The following is a 22,190-nucleotide window of genomic DNA, read 5'->3' as shown; positions in this document are numbered from 1 at the left end:
TGTGTCTTCCCACCACAATCTATTGTCTCCTCTCTAGAGGTAGCTGAGTTTAGTCTCTCTTCTTATGGCCCGTATTTGATATACACCTTATCTTTAAACCCTCCTCTCTGCACTCAGGTCTACGGCTGTGTCATAGGATCGTATCTGGCTGATATCCTCAGTTAGTTTAGAATCAGTTGCACATCTTATCTTATAGTAAGATGTATAGGATGATCACCGTGTTTCTCATGCCTTCCCAGTGGCTGTCATACCTCCTCCCAGGCAAAACTACAAACTGGACTCAGGCATCAAGGGCTGTCCCTCCGAATCCCTTGTAGTCTTACCTCTTATGAGTCTTATGTCTTCCAGAGAGCCTCTCAACACTCACCCCTGTTTCCTGCTCACACGATCCCATCTCCAGGGCTGGGAGAATTCTTCTAATGCTCAGAAATAGGCATAGAGATAGAAAGATGTAAGTTCCTTGGTCTACAGTATTAGAAACTGTCCCCTAGATACCTTGTTCAGAAGTTTATCTTTCTGTTTGCTCCCTCAAATAAGGTTCTTTCCACTGTGTATACTCTGAAGGCCAGAGATTCCCTGCCCCACGTGGATAGCTAACACCCTTGCTCTAACAGTCAGTTAAACTAGGTACATAGCTTAGGAATACATGAGCTTTTTTTCAATTCAACTGTGACTCTGTTACATAACTACTCAAAACTATTGAGATATTACCCTCCATCTATGATTGCTTATAGTTGTTTTCAAGCTAGTATCCATTGATAATTAGAAAGTTTATTTATTTGTATCTACTTTCATCTTTGCACCAGAAAGCAGAACCTAATATTCTTTTGCATTAAATATACTAAGGAAGTGCTTTAAGAATCTCAAGTTATTTCTGAACCAAAGTGCAAGCTGTAACAGATTGTCTTGCGTGGCAATCATGCTCCTGTTACATACTGAAGACCTCCAACAAAGATAATTCCACAGAAAGAAGAATGATTTTCAAGCACAGAATTGTATTTGGTTTCTTTAAGTTATCAGACTACACATCTAAATTCACCTTTCGTATTATATTGGCTAAATATAAGTTGTTTATAAGCTAATGATCATTAATAGACTTCTCTTTTGAAGGTGGCATTAATTCAATATGCCAATAGCCCAAGAGTTATATTTAACTTGGACACTTTCAAAACCAAAGAGGAAATGGTTGAAGCCACATCCAGAACCTTCCAATACGGTGGGGACCTCACCAATACCTTCAAAGCAATCAAATTTGCAAGGTAAGTTTTAATGCTATCGAGTCAACCCTTTGACAACATCAAAATGCTCAAAGTAAGAGAAAGGAATGAAAAAGTCAAAACAAAAGTAACCAGCAGAGACAAGCCTGAGCTTTCTGTGACATGTGTCCCTTGACATGGTACAGGGGAACTGAGTTCACACACCATGGTCTGGGATGGTCAGACAGACGGAGTGATGTGATATGATTGTTCATGAATTGCATAAAATACAAAGGTCTTAGATTAAAATAGTGTGAAAGGAAAGATTCTACCACTGTTAATATTAACTTCAAACAAATAAAGCTAATAGAGTATTTTGTACACGTTAATGAAGCTCATTGTGCATTATGCACAAGAATCTAAACGTTAAGATTATTATTCCTGCTGCAACACACAGGGGTGTGAATTTTACAACTGTATGGCATCCACCTCCTTCTTACCTCAGTTTCTCTTTTTCTGCTCTGTAAGCTTTATTAGACACTTTATTAAATGTCTGCCTGTCATTTTTTAAAAATGAGAATAATGTGCCTGCTCTTAAACCTGCTCACAACCTTTTCCACTTCCTGTTTTTATTCTTTCAAAAGTCATTAAAACAAGTTGTCTGTGATTCTTCTTGCCTGTTCTGCAAAGCCTGTAGCTCTGCCCCTAGGTGAACATGGTCTCTGCACCAGCTAGCCTCAAGCCCGTCGCCCATAGCACCTCTGAGCATTTGATAAGGGCAGACATACACTGCTGCTCTGAACTCAGTCTTCATGGAACACCATAAACTTCTGGGATTGCCACCAACTCTGGCCTCTTCCTGGGCTCCTACTCCTGGTTTTTCGTCACTGAACAAAGACCTCTTTCCTCCACAGTCCTTTCAGGAACAATGTCCTTACCCTTGGTGTGAGGACTAACCCTGTGTGGGCTCCCCCATTGCTATGTGTCATCTCTTAGCTCGCTCCCCAAAGTCGTCAGGCATCCCACTGAAGTTGAGCGTCTTTATTGGGAGTACCATCTCAGAACATTCATCGTGCCCTAAAGCAGCCTCATTCTGTTTCTTCACTGCTCATGAAGCTGGTGTCTGTTCACGCCATCATCAGGCAAAACCCTCCGTGCTGCCTTACCTCTTCCCACTTCTCCTAAGATACATAGCTGGCCATCATGAAATTTGCCACGTCTATCTCCTCATTACCTATTTTATCTGTCCCCTCCTTTTCTCTGTATGTATACTGAAGTTCCTGCTTTCATCAACTGGTGAGATTTTCTTCATATGTCTTAAAAGACACTGTCCATATGAGAAGATGCGATTGTCTTCGTCTTTCTGTCTCTAGCTCTTTGGGGGCTTGACCATCTCATAAACTGCAGGCCATAAAAATGAGTCACCTGTCATTGAGTGGAGAGCCCGTTCCAGTCTAGTAACTCAGACTAAGGAAAGAATGTTGTCAAGATAATCTCAGAGGACTTCAGTCTTCAGCAGAGAATGTAGCTGGGGCCTACCCACCAGGAAGGAACCTGGAGGCCTGTTAAGCTTTCATCTCCAAAATAAGGCATGATTACTATTTGTTGAGGTGTGTGTGGCCTGTCTGGCTTTTATTACCTTTTTAAAGCCCTGAATTTCCCCACTACCACCACAGTTTCACAATGAACAAAAATCAGGACCCACCCAAATTCTAATCATCACCTACCAGAACACACACACACACACACACACACACACACACACACACACACACAGAATTCTGATAACCTTTCTGTAAATATCCCCTTATTTCCACACACTTTATTTCATCAAACACCTACCATTATAGGACAATTCAGGAAATAAAAACTAAATGAGGCAGTTCCATCCTCAAATCACTCTTGGTGTACACTGTACCCACAAAGGATAAACGTCACTTTTAAAAAAAGGATATGACATGAGCTCCGTGATTAAAATTTGTCTGTCTGAAAATATGGAATATATTTCTTCTTCATTTCCATGTTTCCTAATAATATACACATAAAATATTCTGTCTAACAAAAATGATTTATCAGCTTTAAAAACCTTGGCATTAGAGTATTGGTAAGTGGGCAGATGGTTAGCCAGCACTGAAGACATAAATATGAAGACAGAAGGGATGAACGGGAAACAGAAATCATTACATAGCTAGCTGATAGTTTACCCTATGAAGTAGGTGGCATCCCCTAGGAAGAACGTCATGGAGATTCTAATAGACAGAGAGAAATAACTTGTTGGTTGGCTGTCTATATAGAAGAAAATAAAGCTGAATAATGTACCTTACTTCTTGCATCAAAATAGATTTTAGCTGAATTAAATTTTCAATCTACCTGGGCATATTGGTGTATGCCTATGATTCTAGCCTGGGCTACATGGCAAGACCCTATCTCAAGAAAAGAAAATACAAAATACAAAAAAATGAAAGCATTAAAGGATTAAGCATGTACATGAGATTTTAATGATAATTTTAGACATTTTTTAAAACGGATCATGTATTTTTTATAAGTGCCGTATCAAATATAAAGGGAATATAAGAAAATGGATTAATAGATTTGACTCTTTAAATATAAATATAGGGTTTGGGTGGGGCTGGAAGATTGCCCAGTGGGTAAAGTGCTTTCTCCACAAGACTGAGGAGCTTACATGGATTCCCAGAACCCACATAAAAGCCAGGTGCTGTGGTATATGTCTGTATGCTTAGAACTGGGGAGGGGAGAGACAGATGCAACTCCAGAGCTTGCTGGCCACGCAGCATAGCTGAGTCATTGAAATCCAGGTTTAGTGAGACCTTGTCTTAAAAACTGAAGTGGAGAGGTATAGAAAAAAGACACTGAATATTGATCTCTGACCTCCATATGCACATTCATGCATGTGTATCTATGCATTTATACAGGAAAACATATATGGGCCATATACAACACACACACACACACACACACACACACACACACACACACACACACAGAGAGAGAGAGAGAGAGAGAGAATAGAGACAGAGACAAAGACAGAGTCAGAGTCACCTGGGAAGGCTAAACTGAGGAATTACCTCCATCAGACTGTTCTATGGACATGACTACATGGCATATTCTTGATTAATAATTGATGCCTGGGGGGCGGGTCCAGCCCACTGTGGGCAGTGTTATCCTTAGGCAGGTCGGCCTGGGCTGTATAACAAAAGCAGCCAAGCAAACCAGATGAAGCTGTTTTTCTTCCATAGTTTTGCTGCAAGCTCCTGCCCTCAGTTTCTGCCTTGATGATAGATATAACCCGTAAACCAAATAAACTCTTTCCTTCCAAGTTTCTTTTTGTTTTGGTGTTTTATCACAGCAACAAAAAGCTAACTAGAATACACACACACACACACACACACACACACACACACACACACACACATACACACACACACCATGAAATCTCTTGAAATTACTATTAAATGTGAATTATATTTTTTATTTCTCTGAAGAAGCTACAAATAGAACAATGCTCTTAAATATAACACCGGCATTGACATAGAAGGAATTGATGTGGAAAACACAACATAGTTTATGACTGATGTGCTTAAAGATGCTAATTTTCCATTTCTACTTCAAAGCAGGGATCTACATCTTAGCTTCTGTTAATAATGAGCATTTTTATCTGTCACAGAGACGAGGCTTATTTACCAGCTTCTGGTGGGCGCCCAGGAGCTACGAAAGTCATGGTAGTTGTGACTGATGGTGAATCCCATGATGGGTCAATGCTGAAAGAGGTGATCCAGAAATGCAATGATGATGAGATATTGAGGTTCGGCATAGCAGTAAGTGGCTTCTGTTTGGACATGTCTGGCGGTTGATGGGTACACAGTCCTGAACTCCATCACTTTCCCGGTCTGCAATTTGTACAGTCTCTCTGCTTCTTGCTCGTTTTCAGTCCTATCAACTGAATAAGTGGCTGTGGGAGTGTTTGCAAGAAGCTCTGGGATGATCAGAAACGTCCTGAAATGAACAGATAGGGAAATCGAGGTAGAAGAAGAATGACCTTTGTCCTGCTCTCTCTTTTTTCAAGGTTCTTGGGTATTTAAACAGAAATGCCCTTGATACTAAAAATTTAATCAAGGAAATCAAAGCCATTGCTAGTACTCCAACAGAGAGATTCTTTTTCAATGTGGCCGATGAAGCCGCTCTTCTGGAAAAGGCTGGAACACTAGGAGAACACATTTTCAGCATTGAAGGTACAAAGGCCTTGCACAAACTTTCCCTTCAAATAATTCTTGTTGGATAATTTGTTATTTTCATATAATGTATTTGCTATATGGATATTAACTCATAGACTGTGCATAAAGACTAACTCAGATATGTCACATGTCAGGAAGAAAGATATGACTACATGATTTATAAGAGAAATGTGATTACAGAGCAGAAGAAAAATATGTATCCAGCCACTTTTGTACTTTGCCTAAAAGATGACACATCAATACTGTTTAATTTTCTACAAGTCTCTGAGGTGCAAAGCTCAAACATGGTTGATAAGATGATGAATTTTTTCAATTTTTGAGAGAACAATCTACCAATATCTATTATAATCATAGTTTTTTTCTTTTTATGTTATTTCAAAAATTCTTGAATTTGTTTATAGTAAACATATATACCTTTAAAATATTGAAAATTCAGTGATGATCTCCAGCAGTTCAGTTAGGGGAAAGGCTTTACTTATTACAGCATTACTGATGCACCTCCATAGCCTTGGAACATCCTCAGGGCAGAATTGTCACCCATTCAGACAAGCAGGACCTGGAGGACTAGAACACTCTTCACAGTTGGTTAAAAAAAAGTTCCATGCAACCCAAATCCTAGTTCCAGGTGCTTAACCCAAATAACTCAGCAATAAAACTGGTGTTTAATTGTGCACCTACATATCAGGTCCTGCTTAGAAACTGGTTTGAAGGTATTGCAAAGGTGTCCACTTCTGCAGTCCAACCTTGATCTTCTGTTGATGCACTAGAAATTTCTGTCCCACCCCAAATTTTATTGTGGAAGTGTGGTATTTCTGAGTTATTTAAATCATCACCAAAAACTAAGGCCTCCTGCAATTATTCAAAACTACTAAGGTATCTGTAAGAGCAAATTTGATGGGAGTCTGTGAGTAGGAGTAATTGCAATGCAATTTAAGGCTAACTTGAAATGATCTTGGACATTTTCTATTGTCGAAGACTTTTGAGGAACATAAACATATTTCTCCCCCAAACTGTGTCTATGCAATCAGTGTTATTGTCATACTTCCTCAGCAAGAGGACCCCTCACAGTAGTAAAGTTTGTTCTATTGAAGTGTTTGTGGAGGAATTTGGCTTGCTTCTCAGGAACATTATTGAAAGACAACCATGCTGACCACACTGAAAAGGATGTGCCTACCAATAGAGTTCTGCTGTGTTAGACACCAACAGATACTTAAGTGCAATTAAAACAAACTTCCCAGCTAGGAAACTCTTTAGTCTTGAGTCTTGGTTTCCAATGGCTGACACAGGTTTCCATCAGTCCAGTCTACAATACAAAATAATCACCTCTTTTTCTAAAGCATCTGAAGTATCTGAGCATTAGGAACACCAGTATTTAAAAGCAAAACCTACATAATTTCTTAACTATTAATGATAAATTTACAAGAACACTCTGATCTCATTTTCCACCTTTACTAAATATTTTTTCTTTGCTGAAGCTCATTTGATATCAAGAACAGCATAAATATTACATTAAATTAATGCTTAATGGGGGATCAAAGCCAACTTTGAACACTTCTTTGGACACTTTTTTAGTGATTTCCCCATCCTAGAATCCTCCAACCTACAGCTGTACATTGACATGAAAACACTTGTGTGTCTGTGTGTGTGTGTGTGTGTGTGTGTGTGTGTGTGTTCATGAATGCACATGCTTGCAGATGTGTGTCCATGCTTTAAATTTTGATTTAAAATCGCTGACAATAGTATAATTTTTGAAAATGATGTTTACCAGGTACTGTTCAAGGAGGAGACCACTTCCAGATGGAAATGGCACAAGTCGGATTCAGCGCAGACTACTCTCCTCAAAATGTGTGTATACCAGATAAGCTTAAGCCAATATTGCCACTGACCACAACACACACAAAGACACAATAGCTTAGACACAGTAGGAAAAACAGCCATTCCCTGAGCAATGATTCAGATTCCTGGGCCCAGTCACTAAGCTTTAAAAAAAAAGCAGTTAAATTCTTCCTTCCCTATGTCAGAGGAAAATACCTTTTATAATAAAAGCTTTGAGTTTCCTATGGCAAAGACACTATACTAATTCCAAACATTATCCTTATAAGAATTTCATGGGAATCAATTAATTACCTAAAACATTTGTCAGAGAAAAAAAAAGCCCTTTTTATCCCTGACACAGTCACAGACCACATTGCCATGGTATCATTTTTCACAAGCAGAGACAGAGAATTGTTGAAGATGGGCAATTTGTGAGACCTGAGGTGGACCTGGAGTCCATGTCTTGGTAACTCAGGGAATCCATCCAGTGTTCTCAGAAACACCCTCAAGGTCTGGACCCAAATCCTGCCCAGGACATTGGAGGGGAATGAGAGACAAAATGGTACAAGATTCTGGGAAATATTTAGGGATGAATTTGAAGTCAGAGGGTGATAAACAGATCCAAGGACCAAGAACAGCTCATCCTTTGCCTGAAATAAAAGATGCTCATGTTACTGATTCAACAACACTTAGAGATGCTGAAAAAAGTTAGAAATCTTTCCTGTAGAAAGAGGTAAATAAATACAATAGTACAGAAATATTTTCACACAATTTCATGAGGTTACTATCCAGTCATATACTCCCAGCTTAGAGTCTGTGCTTACATTATGCTTATTCTCAAAATTTTGTATTTTTCCTCAGAATGAGATATATTTTTTTCCCTATTTGGTATTTTTAACCCCACATCACCATATCCCTGTTCCCTTATATCAAAACAAACAAACAAACAACAACAACAACAAAAAGACCCTTAACAATAACACCTTTCATTCTGGCCAAGCCTGTTCCTAAGGACTTGTAGCCTTTGATATTTAAATTGAGTTTGAACCAATGCAGAAGACCCTGAGCTGTCTGGTCTTTCCCATCCCTGACTTAGGCTTGTTTTCAGTCCACTACATTGACTGGCACAGCTACAGGTGAGTTTTGTGGCTGTGCTATGGTTAAACACATGGGCTATAGGGATGTAGATGTGAGAACATTTGAAAAGGACTGAGGAAAAGAATGAAGGACCGTAAGGGCTAGAGCAATAACTCAATGGGTAAGTGAGCTTGTTGAACAAGCATGGGAACCCGAGTTCGGATCCCAACACCCACAATTCAGGCAGGGGCACATGGCTGCCCATGCACCTGTAACCCTAGCACTGTGGGGAGCGCAGAGATAGGAGGATCGCTGGGGTTTGCTGGCTTTAGTGAGAGATTCCATGTGAAGGAAATGAAGCAGAGAGCGATAGAGCAGTATGCCTGATATCCTCCTCTGGCCTCTTTGTGCACAAGTATGCACATCCAAGCATACAACACACACAGCAAACATACAGAGAGTTGGAAATACAACTGGTCAGAAGGTCTCCCAAGACATGCTAGGGAAGAGCAGCATCTCCTCCCTCCTCTGACATCAGTACTTTCTATTGCTTTAGTGTGTCTCCTATTCATAACGAGCCTTTCCTGTGAGTATGTGGGATGAGAAGTTCTCATCTGTTTCTTCTGTAAGTTCTGAAAGGTTCAGCATTTTCAAAAGTGTGCCTTTGAGTTGAAGACGACTGTGCGTCCATCCTGTGCCATGGCCTACTGCAAAGAGTTCTACATAATGCATTATCATAAGCTCCTCCAAGAGGGTATAGCTCAGTGGTTCTCAGCCTTCCTAATGCTGAGACCCTTTAATGCAGTTCCTCGTGGTGTGGTGACCCCACAACCATAAAATTACTTTCGTTGCTACTTCATAAATGCAATTTTGCTACTGTTATGAATCATAATGTAAATATCTGATATATAGAATGGTCTTAGGCGACACTATGAAAGGGTGAAAACTGTTGGCATAGCTCATGGTAAGCTAGTTCTCCAGTAAAATCAAAACAGATATATATATATAGCTTACTGTGAAAATTTCCTTAAATTTTGACCATTTATTTCAATGTTTTGACTAGCCTGAATTATTTTGCATTAAAGGTGATTTGTCTTAATCTTCATTTCTTCAATTGTTTCAGGATATTCTGATGCTAGGTGCAGTGGGAGCTTTTGGCTGGAGTGGAACAGTTGTCCAGGAGACGTCTCGTGAGCACCTGATCTTTCCTAAACAAGCCTTTGAGCACGTTCTGCAGGATAGAAACCACAGTTCGTTTTTAGGTGAGGCGCAATAGCGGTCAGCTCAGACAACTCAGGTTCTTTTTCTTTAAACTCTCAGGTCAGCTCAGCAGAGCCTCTGTCCTCTGCTTACGTGTTCTTAATTCACAGATGTTACCTCTTTGGCAGTCAGGCCTCAGCCCATAAGTTAGGGAAGCTGAGTTTTACACACAAATCTCTGTGGAGGTCTGTTAAGCTCATGTGACTGATGATGTTATTTAACTCCACTGTTTCTAAAACACACAAATCTGTTCAGGCAGATATCTCTGGAACATGGTTGTTTCTCCACAACAGAAGTTGTTCCTGAAATGCTATACACTAACTAGTGTCCTTCTATTGTTTTAAAGTTCTTAGGGGTTTTTGTTTTTTGTTTGTTATTGTTGTTCATATGATAAGCATCCAGTGATGTTCAGTATCTGTATTCTATCTACACAAACCCTTCCAAAATCCTTTGAGAGCCTGTGACCTTAATAATTTTTATCAACTTCAACAGCCTAGCAAATGACAAATTCAGAATTTACACCTAGAACTCTGTTAACTCCAGGACCTATGCTCTTTCCATGAAGCAACTTTACTATTTCAATTCATTTGTTCATTCATTAAACACTTGTTAAAGGCCAGTGTCTTTGTTTTGCTTCTTGTTGCTGTGGTAAGATACACTGACAAAGGCAACTTAAAGAAGAAAGGATTTCTTTGGCTCACAGTTTCAAGTTATAGTCCATCATTGTGGGGAATCAAGGCAGCAGGGACCTGAAGCAGCCAGTCCCATTATATACACCATCAGGAATAGAGAGAAATGAGTTAATGGATATATGCTTACTCCCAGCTCACTTCCTTTACTCTTACCCAGTTCAGGATCTTCTGCCTAAGGAATGGTGTCACCCACAGTGAGCAGGTCTTTCCACCTCAACTACTCACGTAATATAATCCACCTAATTCCTCCCAGATATGCCCAGGGGAACACTGAATCTAGACAAACCCTCACTGAAATGCCCTTCTCGGGTAACAGTAGATTGTGTTAAGTTGACAATTAAAATTAGCAGTAATCCAGGCTTGAGAGGTAGCTGATGAGAACAACCCAGGATCAAGGGAGAGCTTTTTAACTTGAGAGCCTATATAAGGTAGTAAGAGCTACAAAGAAAGGTGAGGACAATTCATCTCAGGAGCATGAGTGATCATCACTTCTAACATCAAGACTTCTGAGCATCCCTGCTACCTCAAAAGCCCTCTCTGGCTGAGACAGTGAGGGATGCTTACTCCAGAATTTCTTCTCTCCTAGGTTACTCTGTGGCTGCAATTTCTACTGAAAATGGTGTCCACTTTGCTGCTGGCGCTCCTCGGGCAAATTATACTGGCCAGATAGTGCTGTACAGTGTCAACAAGGATGGCACTGTCACAGTGATTCAGTCTCACAGAGGGGACCAGGTAAGCATCATTTCTAGCAAGTGAAATTAATTTTACGGACAACTGGGGCAGGTGGACAGTTGAGTGGGCAAAGTGGAAGCTGGTGTTTACTGAATGGCTCCTCTGTGTTTGGGAATGTCATCTGAATTTTCCCATGTCTATGTTAAATCCTAACAACAGAAGGTTCACTGGGATTAAATCTGACCCTTCTCTTGCCATTGATTTTATAGGAGTAAGGGAGCCACAAACTAGTCACAAAGTAGCTATTAAATCAGGCTTTTGTCTCCTCTTTAGTAGTTTAAAGAATGGTGTTTCTATTTTGAGAAAAAAAATAATGACAGTGTCACAGAAGAAATCATTTATTAATGTTTAAATCCTTAAGAAATGTTCACACAGGCACTCACTGAACATTGCTGGATGGGATGGCATTCAGATCCCCAGCCCTTCTAATTTTACTTCATCTCTACCTAGTTCTCCTATCTTTTCTCCCAGGCGACATGATCTGTGCTAGACCACACCACTGGCATTACATCATTCATATTTCCCTCCACCTAGAAAACTCCTTTTGTCCTTAAGATCCTATTCAAATGATACTTCCCTCCCTGACCCCTCCACCCCCTCCCTACACTCTGATAAGGCATCTTTATTACAACAGTTTTTGTTTTGCTTTTCATGGGAACATGGTTATTTGCTGTCCTTGGCTGGCCCTGTCCCTGCTGTCTTCCTCTAAATCACAGCTCACGTAGCTATTACAGGTTCCTCTTTTGAATGTGGTCTCTTGCTCATTGGCATCAGAAACCCCTAGAGTTGCATGTGCTAGGATACATATGTGATAATATGACTCCTAAGATGAATATGCTTTGCTACTCCAGATTGGCTCCTATTTTGGTAGTGTGCTGTGTTCAATTGATGTGGATAAAGACACCATTACAGACGTGCTCTTGGTAGGTGCTCCCATGTACATGAATGACCTCAAGAAGGAAGAGGGAAAGGTCTACCTCTTCACCATCACAAAGGTAAACATCAACATCAAACAGACAGCTTAACTGACTCGAGTACCGATAAATAAGTTCATCTAAAATTTGAGGGATGCTTATTATTCTAGAATAATCAATAATTTTCATGCATAGTATGATATGTATTTAATCAAATTCAAGGAGTCACCACTGTTACAATTTTTAAAAAGACATTAAAAGGCATGGAGTTTAATATATAGTGTTTTTCATAAGAGATCTTTGGGTATGTGTTCCTATTCAAATGAAGCCATTATAAGCACAAATAATTTTTTAGCATACACATAAATATAAATATTGGTTTACTTTTATAGCATCTTGTGACATTTCTTTGAAATGAGGGTAATCACTGGGCACGCTGACCTCTTCATCTCCCAGTGAAAACAATTGTCCCAGCAACTCCAGCAACCTCCAGATGACCTAGAATGCTTTCTACATTAGTTTGCCAGAAAATTCCAGTGCTTGGTGTCACAGTTAGGTACACGTCCAATCCTTGGAATTTCAGATTCTTGCCATAAAACTGAGCTGACTCAAGGAGAGAAGGCATCATTTTTCCAGCTTGTCGACAGAACTCTAAATCCATTTCAGTAGGAATCTGGAGCTCTGCAAGGACAGCAATAAAAGCAAATGAAAGGCAGTGGTTGACATAGGAAGCCAGATAGGTGTAGGGGGCAGGGACAGTTGTGCTTAGTTGTTGGGATATTTTATATGTTTGATACTTACTATATATTAACGTAAAAACTGACCCTTTAACACAAGCAGTTAAAATAATGGAGTGCTGGGAAATACTGTGGGTTCTGGGAAATGAACACAGGTCCACTGCAAGAGCAAAGAGGCTCTTAGCCACTGAGCCACCTCTCCAGTGCCTAACACTATCTCTTCATGCTTCCTCTATCTCAGAAAATTAATTAATCTTTATAAAATTACTATAAACGAGAAAGAATCTACACTGACCCAGTTTCCTAGGTGAGGCATTTTGCTTTCTTGCAAAGCTATTAAATATTTTCATACTTGAGCACAAAATCTGAAGGAAAAACTATTTTATAAAAGAAAATGCCTTTTCCTTTGCACAGAACCATTTTGTGTTGCTTGTCGTGAAGTGATAGTGACTTCATTTTCCACTTCCTACCCATTATAATTATGTCACCATTCAGCAATAAGTGAGATCTAAATGATCATGTTTCCTTGTGCTTTGTACCTACCTTAATTTCACTCACGATATTAGCCTTTCACCAGAAAGTTTTTAAATCAAAGATTTGGAAAGAGGTAACAGTTCCAATACTAAGAGAAAGTGGAGATAGAAGGCCAGACATTTTATGTAGGTTTTTCAGGTACAAAAAAAGAGAATTATTACCTCCTTTAATCTTGGCTTAGGAGCAGGTGTCTTGTGACCTTAATTAGTGAAAATTTTTATTTGTAATTCTCATCACAAAATAGAGAATCATCAATTCTAAGATTAAATCCCTGTCTGCCTTCACATAGTTGCGTTGAATGTTAATGATACACATTGAAAACTTGGCTGCAACCCTTCCTTCTCCCTTCGCAAGGGCGTCTTGAATCAGCACCAGTTCCTTGAAGGACCTGAAGGTACTGGAAATGCTCGGTTTGGTTCAGCAATTGCAGCCCTATCAGACATCAACATGGATGGCTTTAATGATGTGATCGTTGGTTCACCTGTGGAGAACGAGAACTCTGGAGCGGTATACATTTACAATGGTCACCAGGGTACCATTCGCACCAAGTATTCCCAGGTAATCCATGAACATAACGGCTAGAGCTGGACGGCTTCATCCAATCCATGCCCCTTACCTTAGATCTGTGTTCTTTCCATCAAAAATATTTAGTAAAGCATTACTGTTTGTTGAACGCCATCTCTGAGAATGCTGTACAGAACAAGACAGACAAAGTTCTGCTTTTTGCTGACCTTATATTCCAAAAGAGAAAATGTGAATACAAGAAGTAAGTTGCAGTGCTAGAGATAATAACAAATGCCAAGCATCAAACATAAGAAGTCAGTTAAGAGGTCAATTTTCAAGTATTGTGAGGGCTATCAGATGATCAAAGGATGGTGAAGAAGGCCTCACCAACAGGCAATTTTGTGTAAGTCCTGAGGAAAGCTAGCTAGGAAAGGAATCAAGACCTGAACTTGTCTCAGCTCATTCCTAGCCCACTGACTTCTCGCCATTTTGTACTGGCTTATACTAGCACATTAAAGATCCATGCTGTTTCCTTGAGGAAAGATTCATTGTAAAAATAATACAGAGATCATACGTGGGGGAAGAAAACAATAAAATTTCCTGGACCAGATAACCTGAAAAATGACCATATAGAGAATGTAAGGGGCAAGACAAAGGCTGTTGCTCTGAGTCAGCTGTGTGTACTACAACTTCACGTTAAATCTGCTCTTACAGAAAATCCTTGGATCCGATGGAGCCTTCAGGAACCACCTCCAGTTCTTTGGAAGGTCCCTGGATGGCTATGGAGATTTAAATGGGGATTCCATCACTGATGTATCCATTGGTGCTTTGGGACAAGTGGTTCAACTCTGGTGAGTCAGCAAGTGCAAGATTAAGACTGGCTAATTAAAATGACCTGCTGGATTATATAGTATGTGTAATGCCCAATGTATTTTATAAGACTGTAGGAAATGTATTTATCATGGTTTGAGTTGCATAAAGGAAGAAATACACATGGTTTTTCTGAAAGCTGGGGGAATACATATGTGTGTGTGTGTGTGTGTGTGTGTGTGTGTGTGTGTGTGTGTGTGTGTGTACACATATATACGTGTGTATATATACATTCATATATAATTTACTGGCAGGCATGTGTCTTTGTCACACACACGTACATATATGTATATATAGAGATAGATAGATTTCTTTGTCATTAGAGTCATACTTTTCTTCTCATGTGAAGAGTCAGTGTGTAGAAAAGAAGAAGCCCTTAAAATGCTATCCCACATGTTTCTAAATGTTACCTTCTTACACACAGCCTCATTTCAGCTTCCAGTCAGGAAACCTCATGAGAGCAAACTTGTAGGACACAAAAAAGTGAAACTTCCTATGTGCTTAAAAAGCATAGTTTAAAACCGTAGTCGTGAATAAGAACCACTGTTTTGGCTTCGCTGAGCTCTTCATTGCCTGTGTAGGTGTAAAAGTTGGGGGAATATGAAAGGACTCGAAGGAAATATGGTTGAAGGTTTTAAAAATTAGGTATGTGAAGGGCTTGTAAAGATAGCTCAGTTGGTTAAAGAACCTTCTGTACAAGCATGAGGACCTGAGTTCAGTCCCCAGGACCCATCAAAAAGCCAGACAGAGCCAGATGAGGTAGCTCACGCCTTTTATCCCAGCATTTGGGAGGCTGCCACAGGTGGGTCTCTGTGAGTTTGAGGCCAGCCTGGTTTTCATAGAGCATTCCAGGCCAGCCATAGCTCTATAGTGAGACCATTTAAATAAGTAAACATACAAAAAGCCAGGCTTAGTGGCATGTAACCCCAGTGATGGTGAGGCAGAGACAATACCTGGAGCTCACTAGCCAGCTAGCCTAGACTAATTGTCAAGTCCCAGGGCAGTGGAGACCATGTCTCAATCAACAGAGTACCTGGGGGATGACACCCAAAGTTGGCCACTGGCATCCTGATGCACATGCACACACATACATGCACCTACACAGACACAGACACACACACACACACACACACACACACACACACACACACACACACACACACACACAAGAACCAGACAAATACACACAAAACTTGGGTCGATGATCTAATGAGATACTGGAATTGAAAAGAAATTGATTATACAGTCAAGAATACTCATATGTCCATTTTTCTCTGTTGAAAATATATGCTTTAACTGTCCAGACATATTGGGAATAGAAACACAGTCTATTGACGTTATATGATTTCTGAGTTTGATGCTACTCTGTACACATGTGAATTGAGCTTTTCAAGAGTGAAATGCATTTCTTTTTGAAAATTGAAACTGTTATATGGAAAACCAAGGATAGCTTTAAGACTGAGAAACTAGAAAATGCATTTACTGAATAAAATTAGTTAAAATAATTAAAGAACGGCATGCTAGGAGTGCTATAGAGTTACATGGCTTCATTTAACATAATGTATCAATCACATACTTGGCAGCAATGGCACCGTATAAGCCTCTAGGCAGTCTTTCCCATGTGGTGCCTTTGCATTTACCATACTGTGACATAGTTTAGTCAGTGATGTGGCTAAGCTTCTGTTCTGAAAGGTGTACTTGATTCTTCAGAAAAGTCAACACACGTGGGATCAAATGAATGTGCTGAGCTGACTGTTCATGCTAAGCTAATATTCTGTGGTCACATTCCTATAAAGTGCTGAACTGCTTTTTCTGGATAACTCTAGGAATAATATGTAATGCATTTACAAAACATGTAAATCAACATCATCTGTATTAGAATGAATGTTCAGTCTCTCAAATAGTTGCGCTAAAATTCAATTAAGCATTAGATTATAAACCTGAAGCCCTGTTACATTTCTTATTAGATATGTCATGGCTGCATATTAAGAGAAATCACAGATACATAGTAACTTTTGAAATAGTCTTTCCAGTGATGCCTAAAAATAAAAAGAAATGTTTTCTGGATCTATTTGTAGTACTTTTCAAAAAGGTGAAATTGCTAATCATTGCTTGCTACCTTAGAAATAGTGGAAGGTGTACACAGGAGTCATTGTGGTAAAGTTCAAATTCCAGTAATGGGGGGACTCAGACTGTAGGTTCCATTTCCTCACTGACAAGTGTCCTGTGAAATGGTAAGCCTGTGTCTCAGATATTTTCATTAATAGAATGGAACCAATATTTGTTCTATTTCACGCCAGCTTTGAAAGAGAAAATAAGGCTGTCTCAGGTATACAAAGGGCCACACTGGGATAGAAAACTCTGGCACCCTGTGATGGACACCTCAGTCATATTTTGCCATCATGCTCATTGCCACCATCATGGACAGGTGACGCTAACCATGGAGGCAGCAAGGCACAAGCCATGGCAACATTCATCAGCTCTGACACCTCCATTTCCCTGTCTTCTCTCTCTCTCTTGCCATCTCAAGAAGCAAGAGTTACACCAACCCCAGTTGGAAAGACACAGAAGGGTCATGACTTAACACTTCATTTGCAAAGAGATTTCAGGTTTCTATTCTGTGTAGGCGCAACTGTTACTTATATATATTACACACACACACACACACACACACACATATAGATAAATAGATAGATAGATAGATAGATAGATAGATATAGATATAGATATAGATATAGATAGGGCACACAGTTACCAACAAAAAAATCCATTCACTCCTGCTGCGATCTTTTGCTTTCAAATAGGAAAAACTGCTCAAATTCTAAGACAATGGAGAGAAAAATTCAATGATACCAGCTCTGGGTCCTCTATGTGAAGGTCATGTTCGCTGGTATGCTGAGCAATAATGTGCATATGTTTCCATTTGTGTCTTTCAGGTCACAAAGCATTGCTGATGTGGCTATAGACGCTTCATTCACTCCAGACAAAATCACTTTGCTCAACAAGGATGCTAAGATAATTCTCAAACTTTGCTTCAGAGCAAAGTTTAGACCTACTGGGCAAAACCATCAAGTGGGTGAGTAGACCTTAAATAACCCATACGGAGATGGGTTTGCCTTGACAGCTTTAGCTAGAAGTTCTGGTTTGCAGACCAGAAGAAATAAGAATTTTTTTTTTTTTTTTTTTTTTTTTTTTTTTTTTGGTTTTTCGAGACAGGGTTTCTCTATGTAGCTTTGCGCCTTTCCTGGGACTCACTTGGTAGCCCAGGCTGGCCTCGAACTCACAGAGATCCCCCTGCCCCTCCTCCGGAGTGCTGGGATTAAAGGCGTGCGCCACCGCCCGGCAGAAATAAGGATCTTTTACTGGACATGCTTAAATTGCCACACATTCAGTACCTAAGAGTAGTTCATTAGGCATGGGAGGTTTGTCTAGAGCATCCTTGCTCAGCTCTAGCTGGTGACATTTTACTGCAAAACATTGTAATCACAATGGCATAATCATAGGCTCTTTCTTTGAGTCTCTCTTATCCACAGTTCCCTTCCGCAGATCCTCAGCACACACAGATTTCATTGAACTGTGGCAAGTTCTAAATGAGTGGGCCACCTTCTGTCAATGCCATTGTCTACATAGGTGTGCTTAGTAAAAGCACTGGTATCAAGCAGAAGAAAAAGAGAGGGGAACATACACTTTGTAACCATTGTTTTACCATTTCTATAGCAGGAGTCTGAAGTGTGTCCCATCAGACAGGGGAAAGCTCAGGCAGGACTGTGGGCAAATGTCAGCAGGAACTGTCGTCTTGTCTCTCCTAGAGAGATGAGGTCATCTTGCAGGACCTGACTGCGGTACAGCATCCTCTTTGAAGCCATTTCTAACCAAACAACTGCTCTGTTGTCTCAGCATCCTCTGTAGACAACAAGCAAAACACCACTTCATTAAAAGCTGAATGTTTTCCCTTGCTAATCCATGGATTCTGATCTCCCCTCCATCAGACTCCAGCTCTATATTTCAGATCTCTTAGTTCCTAGTGGCACTTAATGAAATTGCAAGCAAATTAACATACAGGCCGAAAACAATCGGGTCGGTAGGTTGTCATGCTTCGTGCCAAGAAATAAATGAACAAGGAGAGAAGCCAAAGTGGGATTCACAACTGGCACCGCTTCTGGATCTCCTTACTCTCAGGTGTTCAAACCCTGACCCACCTTTGAGTGGCATACCTCACAGGCCTGCCTTGGAGCACACATTCATCTGAGCAGCCATCATAGTTAAGCCGAAAACCACCACCATATGAACATTTTTAGTCTGCTTAAAAGATTAAAATGGAAAATGCATTCTCTGGCAGACATGGCTGGCTGCCCAGCTATCTTGGCCCTAAAGCATGAATAAGCCTTGTGCGTCTTCCACGTTTTGAGTGTTCTTCATATGTTCTGTTGGCACATCCTGAAAACCCTGTACTTTCAGAGGATTCCCTTCCCACTGATTGGCTTTTGGATTTGGGGCTTTTCTCCCCAATGGGAACCTTGCCCTTTTGACACTTTATCCTGCTGTGCTCAGGTCTACCCTGAGGAGCAGGTCATAAGTTTTCACTTTGTTGCTTAGCAATAACAATACACAAGAACGAAATCCCATTTTTAAAACCGTATGATCTATGGAACTATATATCTATTTTATCAAGCTATTTTTTAAAAAAGTATATCAAGTGTGCTAACTTTGTCCTTTTGACAGTTATCCAGCCCCCCTGTTATTAGTTTTCCATTTCCATATTTTTTATCATTTTCTTTTCATCTGTCCATTCAATTCTTTCATGTTTTTGACGTTCTTGTTGGTCTCATTAAGTCACGGAAACCCAGAAATTTCTTGTTTCTTTAATAGAGATATTAAAGGTAACGTAGATACATTGTCTTGGGAATTATATTCAACTTTAAAATACTGAATAAATCTGATAAAGTAATTCCAAATTAGACAGCTGCTGTAACCAGCTGTCTAATTTCTGGGATGTGGCCCATGGACGTTCTTAAAGGCAGCCGGTGTGACTATTTAGACCTTGGTTACTGTCATCATTTTCTCATCACACAGGAGTTTCTTCATTTCCACTCCCCTGAATTGATATTAATCATTTATGATTGCTAGAGAAACAGAGACTCAAAGAGGGTAGCTCAAGGTCAAGGAGGTCATAAACTGTAGGATTACTGTCAATCTAAGAATATCTGACTCAAACCTTGGGGCTGCGATGATGCACATCTTTCTCCACGTGAGCATCTAGAATATGGCAGGCCCTGTCCGTAGATGATCACAGTTACTTCTCATAATAACATTTAGTCCTTGTAATGGCGTGGAAATGGAAAGAACGTGAACCTTCATTTCAAAATGAATCATATTTCACCTCTGACCTTGTGCCAGCGGTGTGAACTCATGCCCATTACTCTGCCTCATCTGATCTAGTTTGTTATCTCGACAGTAGCGTCAGGATATCCAGTGTCCAGGTTTACTGTAGAGTTGGTAGCATATGAGGATGTGTTCAACCGGAGGCGTTCCATAATGACGACTTCTCTGTGTGCCCTATGCTAATGGCAAATGAAGCTAATACACAGGAAAGGGATTAATTTGCCCAATTTATCCAGTAGATTTCCCGGGGCAAGTACAATTGTTTTTGTTTTCCATTGCTGATTGCTGCATTTCTCTGGTTCAGTTTTTTGTTTTTTCCTTCACTTGGACTGAATCACATGAAATTACAAATGCCATTTGGTTTCTGCATTTTCTTGATGTCAGGCTCTTGTCCAATAAGATACAAGAAAACAAGATTGTTTTCTTCTTCAGAGCTCACTGGACATATTTCTTTGTGATTTTATCCTAGCCATCCTGTTTAACATGACCCTTGATGCGGACAGATATTCGTCCAGAGTAACCTCCAGGGGGATATTTAAAGAAAACAGTGAACGATTCCTGCAGAAGAACACGGTTGTAAATGAAGTACAGAGCTGTTCTGAGCACCACATTAGCATACAGGTGAGACCTCCGAGTTACATCTCTCCACCTCTTTCTTCTAAAAGATTAGCGAGTACAGAAAGTCTACAGTGGGATTGACATGTTAGGAAATGCTCGCCTTTCTAATGACTGCATCTCTTGTCTAACTCTGTGAATGAGAAGCACATTTCTTTTATAATACTTACGGTCACATTCTGATTTTTTTTTTTTTTTTTTTTTTTTTTTTTTGGTTTTTCGAGACAGGGTTTCTCTGTGTAGCTTTGCGCCTCTCCTGGAACTCACTTGGTAGCCCAGGCTGGCCTCAAACTCACAGAGATCCGCCTGGCTCTGCCTCCCAAGTGCTGGGATTAAAGGCGTGCGCCACCACCGCCCGGCCACATTCTGATTTTATATGTGTTAGTGGCATTACATTTTATATAGGGATGGCAACTAAAGGGGATAAAAGATTGTTAAAGAAATCAAACACTGGGGCCTAGAGAGATGGCTGAGCTGCTAAGGATACCTTCTGCATAAGCATTAGTGCCTGAATTCACATCTACAGCACTTATGTAAAAATGTCAAATATGGCTATACATGTGCCTGTAAGCCTAGTGCTGTGAACGTCAGAGACAAGACAATTTCTGGGGCTTGCTGGCTGCCAGGCTAACTCAGGATCATCTAGAGACTCCATCTCAAGGGGAAAATGTAGAGCATAATGAAGGAAAATATCTGATGTCCCCCTTGGCCCACACACACACACACACACACACACACACACACACCCCACATGCACAACACATATATTCGCACACACGTGCACACACACATGTGCACATACACCACACACACACATATACACAGGCACACGTGCCCCTACACCATACACACATTGAATAAAGAAAATAATTAGATTAATTAAATAAATGCTTTTTTAAAATTGAAAGACAACATTTTCTTTTTTGTTTGTTTGTTTGTTTTGGATTTTTTGGGTTTTTTTCTTCTTTCATTTTTCTTTATTAAGAAATTTTCTACTCACTCCACATACTATCCACAGATTCCCCCCTCCTCCCTCCTCCCACCCCCCAGCCCTCTTTCCCAAGCCACCCCGCATCCCCGAATCCCCCAATTTCTTAAATGACTAATTGAGTGAACTTTCCATTGACAATTTCATTTTGACATCTCTCCCATCAGGTAAAAGTTTCAGTCATTTTAAGCTACTGAACATGAAAATCTCAAAAGTGGTGTCTAATACCGCTTTACACTAGGTCAGTGGTTCTCAACCTTCCTAATGCTGTGACCTTTAGTACAGTTTCTCATGTTGTGGTGACCCCCCCCATCATAAAATTATTCCATGGCTACTCCACAACTGTAATTTTCCTACTATTATGAATCATAATGTAAATATCTGACATTCAGGATATCTGATATGCGACCCGCAAAGGGCTCATAACCCACAGGTTGAGAACCGCTGTGCTAGGTGAATGATGGGAGATTATGTGATAAAGATTCCTTGTTCTCCTATTAGGCCATAAGTGCCAGAGTTCACATTGATTTGGGAAATCTATCCTGTAGGAAAAATGCTTCTTAGGAAAAACTTTCCAATCAGAAACTTATTTTATAAGTTATATGAAACACCCCCCTCAGC

The 22,190-nt window shown here is 40.1% G+C and overlaps 1 protein-coding gene across 1 annotated transcript in view; it reads left to right on the top strand.

The window, feature by feature from the left end:
- Itga2 (integrin subunit alpha 2) overlaps positions 1-22,190 on the top strand; it is a 100,367-nt gene that overhangs the window by 52,851 nt on the left and 25,326 nt on the right. The window contains exons 7-17 of the mRNA XM_052743775.1: positions 1,111-1,259; positions 4,882-5,032; positions 5,281-5,446; positions 7,218-7,294; positions 9,465-9,603; positions 10,880-11,025; positions 11,877-12,020; positions 13,565-13,768; positions 14,429-14,565; positions 17,521-17,660; positions 20,436-20,587. Of these exons, the coding sequence (XP_052599735.1) occupies positions 1,111-1,259; positions 4,882-5,032; positions 5,281-5,446; positions 7,218-7,294; positions 9,465-9,603; positions 10,880-11,025; positions 11,877-12,020; positions 13,565-13,768; positions 14,429-14,565; positions 17,521-17,660; positions 20,436-20,587 (1,605 nt within the window). The remainder of the gene's footprint in view (positions 1-1,110; positions 1,260-4,881; positions 5,033-5,280; positions 5,447-7,217; positions 7,295-9,464; positions 9,604-10,879; positions 11,026-11,876; positions 12,021-13,564; positions 13,769-14,428; positions 14,566-17,520; positions 17,661-20,435; positions 20,588-22,190) is intronic.

This window comes from Peromyscus californicus, unplaced genomic scaffold, assembly GCF_007827085.1.
Source record: "Peromyscus californicus insignis strain IS unplaced genomic scaffold, ASM782708v3 Scaffold_18__1_contigs__length_77618521, whole genome shotgun sequence".
In the NCBI taxonomy this organism is placed as follows: Eukaryota; Metazoa; Chordata; class Mammalia; order Rodentia; family Cricetidae; genus Peromyscus; species Peromyscus californicus.
Note: the sequence above shows the minus strand (reverse complement) of the source record. Positions and strands in the feature narration are given on the sequence as shown.